At 37.8% G+C, this 17,921-nt stretch overlaps 1 protein-coding gene across 33 annotated transcripts in view; it reads right to left on the minus strand.

Moving 5' to 3' along the window:
* LOC129143943 (uncharacterized) overlaps positions 1 to 17,921 on the minus strand; it is a 689,383-nt gene that overhangs the window by 73,751 nt on the left and 597,711 nt on the right. For 27 of the 33 annotated variants that reach the window (XR_010156874.1, XR_010156873.1, XR_010156872.1 and 24 more), the window contains 2 exons: positions 13,516 to 13,675; positions 9,056 to 9,117 (listed from right to left, as the gene is read on the minus strand). Coding sequence is in view for 10 of the 33 variants with exons in the window: in XM_063810334.1 (XP_063666404.1) it covers positions 9,078 to 9,117; positions 13,516 to 13,675 (200 nt within the window). In the remaining 23 variants the exon portion in view is untranslated. Of the gene's footprint in view, positions 1 to 9,055; positions 9,118 to 13,515; positions 13,676 to 14,211; positions 14,304 to 14,858; positions 17,908 to 17,921 lie in introns of those variants that run through there. The other 6 variants (XR_010156864.1, XR_010156884.1, XM_063810325.1 and 3 more) reach the window with 3 other exon arrangements.

Below are 17,921 nucleotides of genomic sequence, written 5' to 3' on the forward strand. Positions count from 1 at the left end.
ATAGGAGAATAATTTGGTGTGAGGAGGAAGGTGGTTGGGCACATAGGAGTTTAGATTTTTGGCACGTTGTTCTTGAAGGTCATACATCTGGTAATATACAGGTGTTCAGGAAGTACTTAGCTATCTGGTCCTAAAGATCAGGGATATGGGCCTGAACTGACATTAATAGATTTGACGATATCCCACATATCATTATGGTTATAATTAACTTGTAAATATGTTTAAGTCCAACTCATGAGTGAATATTTAGTATCTCCAATCAGATAGTAGTAGTTGCTGGATACCCTATAACTGTGTATTTTTTTCCTAGTTCCCATAGTTTTTTTCTTTTTTAGATTTATTTCATATATTTTTATTTCAATACCTTTTGGGGTATAACTAGATTTTTGTTCCATGCATGAATTGTATAGTGGTGAGATTTTAGTGCACCCATTACCTGAGTAGCGTACATTGCATCCAATAGATAGTTTTTCATCTCTCAGCTCCCTTCCTCCCTCCATGCTTTGGAGACTCCAGTGTCCATTATACCACTCTATAGCCCTTTGTGTAGACATAGCTCAGGTTCCACTTAAAAGTGAGAACATACAGTATTTGGTTTTCCATTCCTAAGTTACTTCACTTAGACTAATGGTCTCCAGCTCCATCCAACTTACTGCAACAGACATTATTCCATTCTTTTTTAATGGCTAAGTAATATTTCATGGTTTGTATATACCACATTTTTTATCCACTCATCGATTGATATGCACTTAAGTTTATTCCATATCTTTACATTTGTGAATTGTGCTGTGATAAGCATATGCATGCAGATGTCTTTTTGATATAGACTTATTTTCCTGTGGGTAGATACACAGTAGTGGGAATGCTAGATAAAATGGTACATCTACTTTTAGTTCCTTGAGAAATCTCCATACTATTTTCCATAGAGGTTTTACTAATTTACATTCCCACCAGCAGTGTATAAGCATTCCCTTTTCACCACATCCATGCCAATATCTATTGCTTTTTTTGACTTTTTAATAATGGCCATTCTGCATTTAGCCTTTTTTGCTTCCCAGCCTTGCTTCCCTCATGCTACTTATGTCATATATATATATATGTACACACACACACACACACACACATGACACACACACACACACACCTATAAATATAGATTGATCCCAGTACAGTATGCTTTTGGGAGAGAGAGTGCCATGATTGAGAGAATGAATATCCGGATCAAAAAGATCTGAGCTCAAATCCACTTAGCTATGACTTTGGAATAAAAGTTACCTAATCTCTCTAAAGATCAGACTTCTCATTTTTAAAAAGTGTGAATGTCCAGTCTCATAGATTACTATAAGTATCATTGTGTTTAGTACAGTGCTTGGCCACAGCTGACTCATCAATTAATTAACTCTGACCATAACTTTAATCATTACTATACTAGGTGTAAAGACTGCACTGCAACTTTAATTTAATGGTAAATTAAAGATGATAAAATGAAAGGTTTTTAGACAATTGGCTATCATTTCTGAATTTGTTCTGCTACAAATTTTAGAGCACCTTGGTAAAAATGTTTATTTTAATAAAAATAAACCTTAGTTAACAGTTGTTTTCACAATGTAGGATTATCCAGCAAGAATAAATATTGATTTGTCTCTAATGGATTCTAAAAGATCAGTTGAATAAGTCATAGTTGAACCATCAGCCACGGTTGATCTAGATGGTTCTACTGTGAAATACACTACTCTTTAAAAGAATATCTTATGTTGTATAGGAATCTTAAGTGTGTGGCCCCTCTTCATCATCCTAATTATTCTGTGAATACAGCAGGTTCTAGTTTCACGGAATGAGGAATTTCAGGCTCAGACTGGTGGTGGCATATTCACCCACAAAGCAATAGAAAAGCAAGTTTCAAAGCCAGAGTCAGTTGACTACCTATTCCACTGTCTTTTCCCCTACTCTTACTATCTTAACATTCATCTCCTGCCCAGGGGTACCGTACAGGTAGGTGGCCAGTGGGAATAAACTGTAATCGAGATAATATGTCTGGAGAAGACTGAGCTTGACTGTAGACATTAACAAGCAATCACTACACATAAAATTTGAGGATATCTAATTTGTGTAGGATTAAACCTATGCTGTTATATTGAAAAATGCACCCCAGAATGACACTATCGTGTTCTATATAAAATTTATTTCAAAAAATTACTAGCTTACTAAAGCTTTTTCCCCTGTCATCAGCCTGACATCAAAGATAAAATGAAAACCATGAGCCACACCACCACCAACAACTTAACCTTCAACCACATGCACTTCACTCTTTCCCTAACATCTCACAGAAATGTTGTCTCTCTTCCATTCAGTGCTGATAATATCTCTTGTGGCCTGGATTCCATCACCTTCCACCAAATCACAGACAATATTCTTTTAATTATACTCTTTTAAGTCTATTCAATATTGAAACAAATAATCATGGAGAAAACTAAAATGCTATTCTGTAAATCTTTTATGCCTTTTAAACTTCTCAGTTTCTTTCACGTGCTACTCTATCCATAAAAAGGAATCTGTCTTTCACTTACTAACTTATCTTTATTTTCCAATCTACTGACTGCACTATTCTATTTCAGTGTGGTTGGCCAATCACCACCTAATTGCAAAATGTGAAAGAATCTTTATTTTCAATATTTTTCCTGTCTTCATCTTATCTAATTTTAATGCCCTTTTGGACATTGTCTTTATTCCCCTTAAAATGTACTTCTCTCGCTGTTTCTCTAACTGGGCTCTAGTGTTACACATTTTATCATACTCATTTGGTTTTCTTCTTTTTCACAGTTGTTCTTCATGTTTTGGTGCTCTTCAGGATTCCATCCTCAGCCCTTTTCTCATGTTCTCCTTCTCCCTGATGACCTTCCTTCCATCTCTGTGTTAATGACTTCCAAGCGCCTTCTCTCATCCTGCATCACTCTCCTTAGCACCATATACATGTATTTCATTTTCTACTGGGCACTTCCACTTTAGAGTGACCCTAGAATCTCAAGTTATATATGTTCCTAATTAATTTTATGAGTCTTCCCAAACACCAACCCCCATAAACAACTTGTCCTGTATTTTTTATCTTATTTCATGACACCATGATCCATCCAAATTTCTAAGCCATATACTGGGAATTACCCTTAGCTCTACTTGCTCTTTCTTCCCCATCCCCTAAACCCATAAGACTCTTAATGCTTTTCATCTTGCTTCTTAAATATTTCTCAAATCCATTTAAGTTTCTTCAGCTGCAAAGTCATTGGCTTATTTTAAATTTGCTTTATTTCCTACTGGATTCTTTCAGTGTTTTTCCCACCCATTGTCCACACGACAATCAAAAATCTTTCTAAAACACACCTCTTCTATGACATATTCCTATAAACCAATTTTTACTGAATTTGTTACCTTTAAATTAAAGTCCATTTGCAAAAACTGAGTTTACATGGCCTTTCAAGAGTTAGTTGCCTGGATACTCCTCCAGCCATTGTTCTGTTGCCCCTTCATTTGTTCAATTCTTCTTCGTCTTAAATCTTACCCAAGACATCACTTACTATGGGTCATTTTCCATAATTCTCCTATTTTTGTTTTTGGAAGACTTCTTTGTGTTTCCATGTACGCCTTTCCATATTTACACTTAACAAAGTATAATATATTGTAGTAATCTTTTCACTTATCTCTCTTTTTATTGATTGTCAGAACCTTTTGTACAGAAAGCCTATATTTTTCTTGGTGGTCGACCCTAGAATCTGCCATGGCATTTGGCACCCATTATGCACATAATACAATTTTAGAAATGTCTGAATATAATATGTATTTGAGGGAAGCATGCTGCAGGACAAGCACTACTCTAAGCAGTCAGTGTATAACTATCAAAAACATAGACAAAGCCCCCACCTCAAAGAGCTTACATTCCAGTGGAAGGAGTAAATAAAAATAAAAAATAAATAAATCCAAAAGTGTTAAAAAGTAGAGTCATTTCCAAATTTCTAATGAGGATTTTTTTAAACAATCAGAAAGATAACTCTTCTTTAAATTGCAAATCATAACACCAAAATTTCCAGATAAGGTGTAACAATTATACTAAACTAGTTTTATCTATAAACCTCATATTAAACCGAAGAATGTTTCTAAATGTGTATGCTTTAATGTAAGTATGATGATCATCTGATAAAAGTTGTAGAAAATACTGTAAACAATTCCATTTACATTGATTTAAAACATTTTAAATCCAACTTTGCATATAAAATTTATTTCAGAAATCTCAAACCATAAAGTATGCAAAGAAAATGGGCTATGAATGGATGAGAGTCTAAAAAAGTGTCTAATTTCTAATTCCAGCTGCAAGGAAAAGAATGTCAACTATGTTAGACTGTGGCTCTGTCTGCATCCACAAACTGATTTTGAAAATGATTGAATTCATTTAAATGGTCAGTTATTTTGACAAAAACTAATGACCAAAAGTGGCCAAATCTAGTCAATACCTGGTTGTTTGCATTCAGGCTACTTGCCCTCTCAACTTGGTTTTTATGTGTAGATAGTCTGTGGATCAAGAATTCAGGGTGGGCTACTAATGTCATTTTGTGAAAACAACATGTTACCAAGTAAGAGTGTTTTCTGGCCGTTTGCTCTTGGCCACCCACGTGTCTGCTAGTGCAGTACCATTGGCTCAGTACCTTAGGGCCTCACATTTTCCTCATTGTCTGAGGATATGGTAAAAACAGTTTGATTGGAAAATTGTCAGCCTGGTGGTGGTGGACACATAGTTACCACAGAGTTGTTATCAATCCGAGGCTCAAACAGTGGGGGCTAGTACCCAAGAACCCAGCAATTCCTACTCTCCTTTAATTAACCTGACTGGTCTTTTGGATAGAAATGTTTACTCAAAAGTGTAGAATTGCAACAAAAAAAATTTAAGTGAAGCAACTTTGTTTCTGAATTGCATTTGTTTCTGTAACAATTCTCCAGCTTCAGTTTCTGTCAAATAAAAGACCAACTAGTATTTTTCTAAATACAAACACCAACAAATATGCTTACTGCAATTACTATAGCCGCCTTTTTACTATTGTTAGGAGATATTGAAAGGCTTAATTACTTGTATTTCTTGTAATGCTGATTAAAAATAAGAAAAATGCACACATACAATTCAATGAAGACTGTGAGAAAAACAATGTGTGGCTGAAAATATAGTCTTATGTTCCTGCTGGTCCTTAGCCAGGGTTATTACTATATTAGTGTACAACAGTACAAAGTTTATATTGCATATAATACATGCTATCAGTTTAGTTTATTTTAACAATGCCTGCTCCTTATACTGAAATCATATATCTTACTTTTCTATTATGTCAAAAGAAAAACAATTATGCTTGCAGCCTATTTCATATTTTATCCTATCTCATTAGGCAGGTCAAAGTCATTTTAAAAAACAGTTATAAAATAGATACGATATTATTATTATAATTTTAGGCTGCCCTGACTAATCATTTTTTGTGGTTCAGAGATAGAACTAGTAGAGATGACAAAACCATAGGAGAAGGTTCTAATTCACCTGCCTATACTTAGACATTTACATTGGGAAGCAATGACTAGAAAAACAAACACCGACTACTCTTCAGGACACCTGAGTCAGCAAAATCACCTGCACATAGTTGAGAAAGGGGTCCCTCATAGTGCAGATTTTGTGGAGAACTCAAAAGCCAGAATACAGTAGCTGTGGATGGCATTTATATTTAGTAAGAGTGCAATATACTCGTTTGAAGTTGGGAGATGAGTATTTATTGAAACAGCTGGCAAATCAGCAGGAAAATGCTGATTTTGAAAAAACTATTCTTCTTCTGTGGAATCAGACCTACTGTATTTAGCAACACTATTATAATTGAACACAAAAACTGCATTAAAACACCATTAAGAAGGAGACAGAAATCCAGAAAAATAAGAGAATTCTAAGTTAAAGGCTGTCACAGCACTCCTGAGTCAGCTCTTTTAAGCATAAATGCACAAGCAGTCTTTCAAGTCTGACACGAGATGAACTGACTGGCCTCTGTTTCCCCATCTCTTATGGCCACTGACAGATGGAAGCAGAGTATTTTTCCAGACTGACCTACCACAACTCATCTATCTATATACATGGGAGCACCAATTCTGCCCTTCATGAAATTAAAACGCCAGGAAATTGGATGAAATTTTAATTTTAGCATGAAATGAACACAGCCTAACCTTTCCCTGAAAAAGATACATGTGTTAGTAAGGGACGTTCTGTCACTCCATCTGACCCCACTTCCACCATTTAGAAACACAGAACTGTATACTTTTATACAGACATAAGGAAACCAAAGGATCACCAGGTCATTTTTTTTTTTCACATGAAAACACTGAGAACTGCTTAATTTATGTAACTTGCTAAAGGTTACACAACTGGTTTGTGGCTAAAACCAAATCTTATGACTTTTAATCCAGTGTCCTTTCCAGCACACTCCTTGCCCTCTCTTTAGTCTGTCAGTAATGCATAAAATAAAGATAGACTTTGTCCCAACCCTGGGCCTTAAAGGCAACTAGGAGGACAGACATGGGAATAAACAGTAGGGCATTTTGTAAAGCACTTAATGGTTACTATTTTCTCCTCCTGTATTTAATAATGACAGCAGTCAAGTAGGGCTTGTCCAACTCCCCAGCGCAAGCCAAGAAAGTCCTGTGGCTGGCCACGGTGCAGTGTTTCCAGGGCAACAGACCATTGTTGTACCTTCTGCTACCCTGGAAAAATCAGGGAAATATGGGCCGTGCAGAAGGGCGAGGTGCAGATGCCTGAGGACTCTCCTAGTGTAGCTCAGCTCTGGACCCAGGTGCAGGTCCACCTCAATGTCAGAAGCCTATGTGATCATTCTCCAGAAATGTGCTAATAGTTTCTCTGATTAAAAAAAAAAAAGAGTCAGAACCTTTCTGGAGATAAACATGAGCTTCATTTTTATTCAAATAGTCTAAGACCAATTTAATACTGGCTTCAATAGAATCAAGCACAAGCACTTTGTTGCGCAAAGTGTATCTGAATCTAGCTTTTGATAACTTTCTGTGGAATCTCCACTGTCTGGGAGAGAGTTGGCTTCCTAGGACACACTGGTGGAGGTGCACATGGCTTGGGAATGCATCTGAACTTAGATCTTAATATCTGTTAGAACTGAGGAGAGAGTATAAGTGGTGCCAATGGGTTTCAAGAGGCTACATTTTTGTGCCCAGCTCTGTTCTTCAGAAGTGCAACCGTGCCCTCTCCTATATCGCAAAGATTACAGACAGATTTATTTAAAACATAGCTTCCCCCTTTCACAAAATCCAATATTATGTACCTTTAGAGAGGCTTGAATCAATTGATTAAGACTCACATCATAACCCTGGGAAGTTTAGCAGGTGAGAAACAGAAAACCTGAGAACTTATTTATATACTGAGTTGAGAGCCCAGTGAATGTTCTTGTTGTTGAAACTTTAAACCTAACTTAAACTTTTGAATATTCAAGTTCATACCTTCTTGGCAAAGCATGACCTCATTTTCTTCATGGGAAAAAATTCTAAAAGCTTCAAAAGTTATTTTTTAAAATAATTTTAATTGCAAATGGATTAGAAACATACGAATTAAGTATCTCTGAAATTGCACATAGTTGCTAATACCAAAAGGAAAAAGATTAAAACAATTTCTTTTAGACTTCATCAAACCATAAATATCCAAAGTACGCTTTTGAAAAATTTGGCACGGGAGACAGGAACATAAATGCTGTATGATGTCTTATTTTTTTATATATAAAATAGAATTAAGGAGAAATTTCTCTTGAATATTTGTGGTGACAACCTCAAATCTGATTTATTCTATTTCCAGAGGATTTTTTTTTCTTTCCTGTTCTGCTTTATGCTAATATATTTTTATTCTTCTAACCAAATACATTGTCAGGAGAACCATTAAATGCTGATCGGAAACACGGCTTTGGTCCTAACGTAATTCCAGGGATGAGTGTGATTTTTAACTTAGATTGCCTACAACCTTTGTTGGATTAAGATTGGTTAAAAGTCTAAACAATCCTGAAACATTACTAGTTACTTTTAATAGTCCCATACCAGTGATATTGAACACTTCCATGCTTTGATTTCAGGATGATTCATTTACATGAAAAGCCTGGTATGATCTTCCAATCTATCTTTTAGCAATTTTTTTCTAGCTTTATAATTAAATATAGGCAATCGGGCATTTATTCTGGCATTTCACTTTTCTCCTAGAAGTTTGTTTATGGGTTATTTTAAAGAAACAGTTTTAGAACACGCAGCATTAGTTATAATGTTGTTTTTATTATTTTTGTTAAGAAATAATCAATATTTATTGAGTGCCTTCTGAACACCAAATTTGCAAGAGCTTTATATTTGTTGAGCAGTTGCATATAGGGGCTTTTCATATAGAATTTTAAATTCAATAATAAATTATATTCAAAAGAAAATGTACTGTACCTTTTTTTTACCCTCTCCCATTTCCCTAACCCCTAACTCACCACTTACCATATTCCATAAAACTTCCTACAAATATTTTGATTAATTACACGTTGTAGTCAAATACAACATGGGAGGCCAGGGAGAGATGCCTTCCTTAACAAATCTGCGTCTCTCTATGAGAAACATTGCTATACTTCACCTGCTTATAAGTTCAAAACTTGTTACAGGTAAGGACACCCAGGACATCTTTATTGATCTAAACACCAGTCTGCTCTGCTCCCCTTGTGCATGAGAGGATCATGAGACAAATTCTTTTAACTGTCTCCCAGGATCAATATCAGAAAGATACAAAACTTGAAGGTTAAAGAAAGATCTGCATATACTGTGTATTACCTGCATACGATGCTTTACTTGCATGCAGTGATTTACTAGACAACTTTGGGATGTGGTGTGAGAAAGCCTGATTTCTCCGTTTTTGTTTTTTTTTTTTTTTGCTTTTGTTTTTGTTTTAAGTAGAAATGAATATAAAACAAAGTAGGTTATATATGAAAGTATCAATACTAAACTCTCACTGTACCTTACTGATGTGGTTTCAGTCTTCACCAGGACACAGCAATTCTGGGTTGTCCAACAGCCAGGCTAAGCCCATGAATAGAGCAACAAGAAAATTAATTAATTTTAAACAAAAGTGTTGATATTTTAAAAAGTAGCAATAATCTTGGAGAAATCAGTACTATAAAGGGAACTCTTTACATATATTTTGTGGTTTAGGATTTTTATATTTTGAATTCAATATTTAGGTGTAGGCAATAGGAAAAGTTGGGCACAGCAGTAAATTCAGCATTGAAGTTCTCATCATTTCATAGTTGTGCAAAATATTTTAAAATTTTCACATGGGACATTTTCCGATGCAATGTAAACTCAACAAAAGATTGTTAGTACTTTTCCATGACCTCCATTTTGCAATCAGAGTTTTCTTCAGATTAATTCCCTCTAAGAATGTCTCCTGAGGTACTTTCTACCCCAACACATCCATTCAAAATCCAAGTACTGTTTCCGGTGTTTGATTACAGCTCCAGAAAATCCCAGGACATCAACTATAAACCAACTAAAACATTGATGGAGATATGAGTTAGCATCACTCAACTCTAGCTCAGTTTCACAAATAATATGGGTTTGAGTTATCAGCCAGTTTTCTTAGTAGTTTTCTTTACTGATCTCTTCTGATCACACCATACTGTGGGTTTGAAGTCTATGAGTGAAGAAGGGAAAGGAAAGAAGATTAAATGCAAAAAGGTTCAAATTGCAATGCAGTGCTGAGACTTCCAGATCAATGGAGAGTTCCCAAGCAAAAGTTGCCCATTAAAGGGTCATACAAGTAAAGTCTAGATATAACACCACTGCTATGCCCAGTCATCATCTTAGAGAAGCCCAGAAAAAGCACAGTTTGGGATAAGTGCCAGGGTGGATTTGAAGCCATGGCTGCTATAGACTATCAATCAACTATGCTTTCACAGCAACTTATCTTAAAGGGAAATCTAAAAGACACAACTCCATGGTCATAGAGTTTACCCTTTGCCCTGGGAAGATCTAATTTTCTATTTCTATTGGGCAAGGACCTTCTCCAATAAATGGTTCTCAGCTCCTGAACGGAAACTTAGATGAGGAAGGACAGTGAGACAAACTACAACCCTCTGCTGTAGTTGGTCTAAGGGCCACAACTAGTACTCATTCTTCCTCTCCTTTACCATCAATTCTAAAATTCCTTCACCTTAAGCCATCAACTTAGCAGGTTTTAGTGGTCATTCTGGTACACTTATATAAACCTTAAATCCTCAGAGGACTGAGCCCTTGATCTGTTTATTTATAATTACAACAGGGCAAGTGAGTACCAAAAAATACCCTCTTATATCATGTGGATTCTACATATATAGTCATTGCAATGCTTAATGATGGGGAAACATTCTGAGAAATGTGTTATTAGGCAATTTCTTTGTTATATGAATATCATAGAATGTATTCACACAAACCTAGAGGTATAAGCTACTACACACCTGGGCTATATGGTATAGCCTATTGGTCCTAGGCTAAACCTGTATAGCATGTTACTCTACTGAATGCTGTAGGCAATTGTAATACAGTGGTTTTGTATATGTAAAATATGTGAACATAAAAAAAGTACAGTAACAATATGATATAAAAGATTTTTTTAAGTGTACCTGTATAGGGCACTTAGCATTTATATGATACTTACCCAGCTTGCAGGAATGGGAATTGCTCTGGATGATTCTGTGAGGGAGTGGTGAGTGAAGGTGAAGGCCTAGGACATTACTGTACACTACTGTAGGCTTTACGAACACTATAGACTTAGGCTACACTAAATTTATTTAAAAAGTTTTGTTTTTCAATAATAAATTAACCTTAACTTACTGTAATGTTTTGACTTTATAAACATTTAAATTTGTTTTTAATTTTTTGACTGTTTTTAATAACCCTTAGTGTAAAACACAAACGTATTATAAAGCTGTACAAAACTATTTTATTTCCTTATATCCTTATTCTCTAAGTATTTTTTCTATTTTTGAATTTTTTATTTTACTTTTGAAATTTTTGTTAAAAATAACACACAAACACACACATTAGCCTAGGTATACACATGTTCAGGATCAATAACATTACTATCTTCCACCTCCACATCTTTTCCGTCTTCAAGGTGCAATAACACACATGGAACTGTCATCTCATGATAACAATATCTTCTTGTCGAATATCTCCTGAAGGACCTTCCTGAGGCTATTTTACAGTTAAGTTTTTAAATATAAGTAGAAAAAGTACACCCTAAAATAATGTTAAAAGTATAGTATAATACACAAATCAGTAAAATAGTCATTTAATATCATTGTCAGGTATTATGAACTGTATACGTAATTGTATCTGCTAGGCTTTTTACAACTGGGAATGCAGCATATTTGTTAATACTAGCATCACTCATGAAACATAATGCCTTACAACATCTATGATGTCACTAAGTAATAGGAATTTTTCAGCTCCATTATAGGCTTGTGAAACTACTCTAATATATGTGGTCCATCATTCACTGAAGTGTCACTCTATGGTATATGCCTGTGTTTGTGTCTGCCCTCATTGTGTAAAAGCAGCCCTCCTTATCTTGCTGATCAGGGTTAATTATGCCTGGCAAGGTGGTGACTCCTCATCTTCTGATCTCTGGATGCAAAAAGTCCAAAGAGTTCTGGAAGCTGCTATAGCTTGTAGATTAATGAGATCCTTCTTGTGTCCTCTGGCAAGAATATGCCCTGTTTGAGGACCAGGAACTCTAATTCTAAAAAGTCCAGAATTGCAGGAATGGAAAACACGAAGTCCCCAAGTAGGTCATTGGAAGCAGTTGTTATAGGGGCCACTGCTGCTTCTATCTCTTAAATCCTAGACCCATTGTTCTTCCTAGCGGTGACACAGCACTATCTAGACATGCTCATAATGGGTAATCTGATCTAATACATGTGCTGCATCATTAAAAACTACACCACATCCTTGAAGAACATTGCCTCTGGCTGTGTCTTCAGTAGTCTGCACCAAGACTGTACAAGACCTACTGCTTCTGAATTACATAGTATGTGACATGGCCAATGGATCTTTTTGCCCTGGGCCCACTCCTGTACCTCTTTTGCTATGTTGATGTTCAGTTAAATGCTATACTGTGTGAGATTTTTGTCCCTCTGTATTAGAATAGTGGTACATGGTAAGGCTGTTCAGGCAGGAAAGGCAACCCTATGCTGAAAATAGCCTTCTATCATTTTAAGAATGAACTGCTCGCCCTTCCTGTAGGATAAAATGGGCTCAATGCAGTTGACTTGCTACCAAGTAGCTGGTTAGTCACCTCAAAAAATATTGACATTTTCGAGACTCAGTATTGGTCTCTGTTGGACATTCAGGGTCAGCAGCTAGATCAACCTTGGTCAGTAGGATTTCATACTGTTGGGCTCATGTGTACTTTCATCTCTACTACCATAGCGACTCAATTCATTTATCCATTGAGGCAGTTTCAGTGTGACCAGTGACCAAGGCTATGTCAATTAGATGGCTTGTTTTGTTTACCTGGTTGTTCTGTGTCTTTTCTGTGGTTATCTTTTTGTATTGTTTTGTAATTTGTTTCTGTTTTTGTTTTGGTGGGGAGGTGTTCATGTTTGTACAAAAAAATTCCCAGTCACGTCTACTTCCGTGTATCTATTCACATGTTTATACCTCTTCTTCCTTGTCCAATTTTCGAATCCTTTTCCTTCTGTGTCAACCTTGAACATCTGGCAAGGCCACTGGCCATTGCCTCACCATCATAGGGCATTTATTTTTTCACACAAAGTAGATAATCAAATGTACCACTTATCTCCCACTCTGTAATAAAGAGGCTGATACCATTTTTGATGTTCTACTGCTGACATCCTTTAAGTATCACCACTCCCTCTTCCCCTTTCACCTCACACCTGGGCAGGCTGAAGAACAAATCCAAATGGTGCTTCCCTTGTGCTGGTGGGAAGTTCAAACCATGTAAGACCTGGTCTACATGCAAGAATCCTTGTTGCAGTCCCTGCTTTCTCAATCCATTTTCAGACCTGCTTGGAAGTCTTTCCTGCTCTCCCTAGAAAGCTTCAATATTTGAATAATAAAAATTTCACACACTTTCCATGTGTATTACATCACCAGTTTCTACATTCAAACCTAATTCTGAATCAGGTCTGCATTTCACTTTGGTGGCGTAATCACAAGACACCCATTGAGAAGATGCTTCCTTTCCACTGTCTGTCTAGGCCACCCATGATTGTGGTAGGAAAGCAACTGCCAATCACTTGGCTTGCACCCTGATACCAAGCTATCCCATCCATAGACTAAACTTAGACTTTTTTTGTCCTTCTTCTATTGATCAAACATGTCCTCCATATGGCCTTACATATGAGCTCAAGAAAGGTATTGGTGCAACAGTAATGGGTGTCATGTGAATTGAGACAAATTGTTCATGCAACTTACTTGTACCTTCTGCTCCTGCTTGGGCTTGATCTCAGATGTACCATTTCCAATTCGCGGTGAATTTCTGCTCGAACTGTCTGACGGTAAGCTTGGTAGGTCCAAAAGAAACCAGCAGTGTGATATGCGTGGTCACTTGGTGCCTCGTATTTAACCAACTGATCTATACCAAGGACAAATAATATATCAGAAAATATTTTCCAAAAAGTGTGTATTTCTTTACTGCTGATGGTATAGCCTTGCTCCTGAATCCCAAGGGCTTGCTTTGGGATTCTTGCACTGCAGCTTGCCATAATCCTCAAATTGTATCTTTCCCCATTGCAGATACTAGCAACATCATAGGTCTACAGGATTGTAATTCCAAGTGACAAAGCAGCTCACACTACAGTCTGGAGTTGCTGAAGAGCCCTTTCCTGCTGGCAACCCCTATGCCATTCAGTATATGGGCCAAGCTGTGTAACTAGGTGTGGAATGTGTGGCCTCCAAAATCCACAAAGGCCTACCAGGAGCCATGCTTCCCTTTGGTGGAAGAGATGCAATATGGAGCAATTTGTCTTTTATTTTTAAGGGATACTTGACATGCCCCCAAGATCCCCAAGGATGTCACTGAAGTTGCAGGTCTCCTAATTACTGAAGGGCCTATCTTCCACCCTCTGGAACTTTCCTGTGCTACTGAGGTCTCTCCCTCATGTTAGCCACCTTTTGCCCATTTTGCCCAGTCAGTCTGTTTCGTTGATGTAACAGATCAGTATGGTGTTGGCCAGTGTCCAGATGGTGCAGACCTCCTCAGACTATATTAGGACAGAAAATGAGAGAGTTAACACTGGAGCAAAACTGTAAATGAATATTGCCATCCCATCTGTGTGAATGTGAACTGTTTCTGACTCTCATTTCTGGTGAGAAAAAAAAATGCATTTGTCAAATCTATTATAGCAAATATCCAATACATTTTTAATCTATTCTGCAATGATACCCTATCCAGCACAACAGCTACAATCAGGCCTACAAATTGGTAGATCTTGTGCAAGTCCCTTGTAATTTTGGAGTTCCTATCTAGTTTCTATAGAGGCCAGACTGGCACATTAAAAGGTGTAAATTAGGAACCACTATCCCTATATCTTTAGGCCTTTAATAGTAGCAATAAGTACAGCACCTAGCCCAGGATAGGTATTTTTTTACAAACTAGCTTGGACGGAGTGTGTGGGGGTAAGTTTCAGAGGTTTGTACTAAGCCTTCCCCACTATAGTAGCTCTCACCCCATAGACCAGGACTTCATATGGGGATTACTCCAACTGTCAAATATGCCAATTTGCAATAAGGCACTTGGAAACCAAGGAAATGCCTACCAGCTGCATTTGTAACCTCAGTGGATCCATTTGAAGTCAGTCCATGTTCTGGACTCCATTGATTACCTCAGTGGTCTATGATGACGCCTTGGGCCTATGGGTGACAATATCCAATAAGCTTTAAAATGCCTGGCTAGTCATCTTTCTCCATTTTATACTCACCTAAGTTAATGGCCATAGATCCCTTTGGAGAAAGACTGTGGACATGTACTTGCAGTTGGGTTGCATGTGCATTATCCTGGAAGCCTGATACCTTTCTAGTCAACAAATTCCAGATCTGAAATTTGGCTTAGGTTAGGAACTGGGCATGTAATTGTAACTTTTTTTGTGAGGTCTCCTACTCCTCTCATCTTATTCTGATTTCAGATGTTAAGCAGTGCCTTCACTGGCTGCACATCTCATTTGCCTCAAAGGATCCCATGCTTTATTAACCAGCTCTACGAGTCCCTAAAGGTTGAACTCCCTTGACTGCCCCTTTGATACTGGTGATTACTGATGGAAATTCCAGTCCCCTAGCTTCTGGCATATAAGTCCTGCCACATGGTCTCTATTACTTAAGGGAACCATCACCACCATGGCTATTAAGCCCAGCTCTATGAATGCCTCTCTCAATTAGTTTCCTGGGGCTTGTATAACAAAGTACCCCAAATTGGGGAGCAGGGTCAGGCTCCCTCTGAAACCTACAGGGAATTCCTTCCTTGGCTCTTTCTAGCTTCTGGTAGTTTGCAGTCATATTGTATTAGGGCCCTTCCTCATGACCTCATTTTCACTTGATCACCTCTATAAACACCCAATTTCCAAATAAGCTCACATTTTGAGGTACTGGGGGTTAGGAATTTAGCATATTTTTGTGGGGTGAGACACACTTCAGCTTATAATACTCTCCCACCATCACCCTTGACCTGCGGGGAGAGCCACCACTGAATGCAGCTGTATTATGATCACAGAATACACTCTCAAAAATACATTCATGTTGACCATGGTGAATGGTGTGTTCTCTAAGCCTCTCCACAGAATAATCTTCTGTTAGGTATTCTGACCTCACAAAATGTACCCATTCCAGCCTAATCACTTTCCTTAGCCTGTTAATCCTTCCCCTGCTATCTATCAGGAGAAACACAGGCAGGAGTTTGTTCAGCAATAGCCACCTCTTCTTCAGGATTTTACAAGCCACACGTACCCTAGGGTCTTTCCCTAGGGAGTTGAATCCCAAATCCCAAGGGGCTCTAAACTATTGAATTGTTGCTTATCTAGTCTTTCATTTTGAATCTTTTTTATCAAGAACCCTTAGAATCCAACCCTAAGGAGTACTTTTTGGCTCCTGCTAATACATCCTAGCTAATTCTTAGGCTCTTTGGGGTTTGGTATCTTACCTTTTTAAAAGGCTTGGCATATCCTCAGCCAGGCTATGCTAGGATTTCACCCAGCTACTCAGATTGGCAGTGAGGAGACTATATGGGGGCTGCTCCCAAGAGGGCCAACTGTTACTATATGAGGAAGAATCCTAAGTGTTATGGTTTGCCTGTGTCCCCACCCATATCTCATCTTGGATTGTAGCTCCCATAACCCCCATGTGTCGTGGGAGAGACCAGTGGAAGGTACTTGAATCATGGCAATGGGTTTTTTCCCATGCTATTCTCATGATAGTGAGTAAATCTCATTAGATCTGGTGGTTTTATAAAGGGCAGTTTCCCTGCACACACACTTGCCTGCCGCCATGTAAGCCGTGCCTTTGCTCCTCCTCTACTTTCTGCCATGATTGTGAGGCCTCCCCAGCCATATGAAACTGTGAGTCCAGTAAATCTCTTTTTCCTTATAAATTACCAAGTTTCCAAAATGTCTTTATAAGCAGCATGAGAACAGACTAATACACTAAGCAAGATCTTTCCTTACGGGAGAAAATTTAGCTTATAGTAGGGAGGAATGGTATACCTCTGTAAGCTCTGAGATTTCAGGGGGTAGGGAGTTGCACAGTCAGAATCCTTGGAGGACACATATATGCAGAAGTCCTTAAATGTTGTTTTAAGATCCCAGGTTTTCCTAATAAGAATTTATCACAAGAGTCCTGTTGCCTTGGCTGAGCATTTAAACACATCCGGAGTTCTGTAACTCTATTAAGCTACGAAAAAAGTACCTCTGGTTCTAATACTTTAACTGTTTAACCGTGTCCCATTATTCTTATGAAAGGAATCAATAATGCTTGGTAATAACTGGCGAGTTCTGCTCCCCTATTAAGAATTTTTCTCCCCTATATCTCTCGAATACCTGAATAATCACTTCAGAAAGGGGCCTTCTCTCTCTTAGTACACTTTCCCAATATCAGCAATGGTGAAATTTTTAGCAGTTTGGCAACCAGTTTGTGCCAAGCATTAGCCATGCTTCACATTCTACTCAGGGTGAGTGTCCTCATTGCTCTCTGGGTGGTAAGGAAGCCAGTCCCAGCCACAACTTCCAATAGCACTGGTGTAAGTTCAGGACTCTCAAGAAGCTCTTGATGATAAGAGAAAATCTCTGAAGCTTAAGTAGTAGGGAGCAGAAAAAGGCAAGACTTGTGTTCTAGCACAATGCGGGTATAAAGTTTGTGAAAGGAGAATGGGGAGAAAGGAGAACTTGTAGACTGAGAGCAGTTCTGAGAAAGTCTTGGCCAGAGTGATAAGAAGTTCCCCAGCAAAAGCTGCTTATTAGAGTCTAGCACTGGCAAGAATGTCCTGGCTCAAGAACTCCCACTATGCTCATTCTTTCTGCCATGATTGTGTTAGGAGAAAGATGGCCTCAATAGGAAGGACACAGTGGATCTCAAGGTACTACAGGTGGATAAGTCACCCCACAGAAGATTCTCTTGAAGGGAGAGCTTAGTGGCTTACATTCATGCCAGCACACCCTTGAATATTGGTAAAGCATGAGTCTTTATGATGGAGCCCGAAGTTCACTGAAGTGTCTTAAAATGAATCGTTCTTTGGAATACTTGTTGCTTTGGCTTAATTCAGCTCCCATAATTGCATTAAACTAGATTCACTTCTCTTCCCTATGTAAATAACATTGATGTTAGACCTTCCAAACTTA

The sequence above is a fragment of the Pan troglodytes genome, chromosome 4 (genome assembly GCF_028858775.2).
Source record: "Pan troglodytes isolate AG18354 chromosome 4, NHGRI_mPanTro3-v2.0_pri, whole genome shotgun sequence".
NCBI classification, from domain to species: domain Eukaryota; kingdom Metazoa; phylum Chordata; class Mammalia; order Primates; family Hominidae; genus Pan; species Pan troglodytes.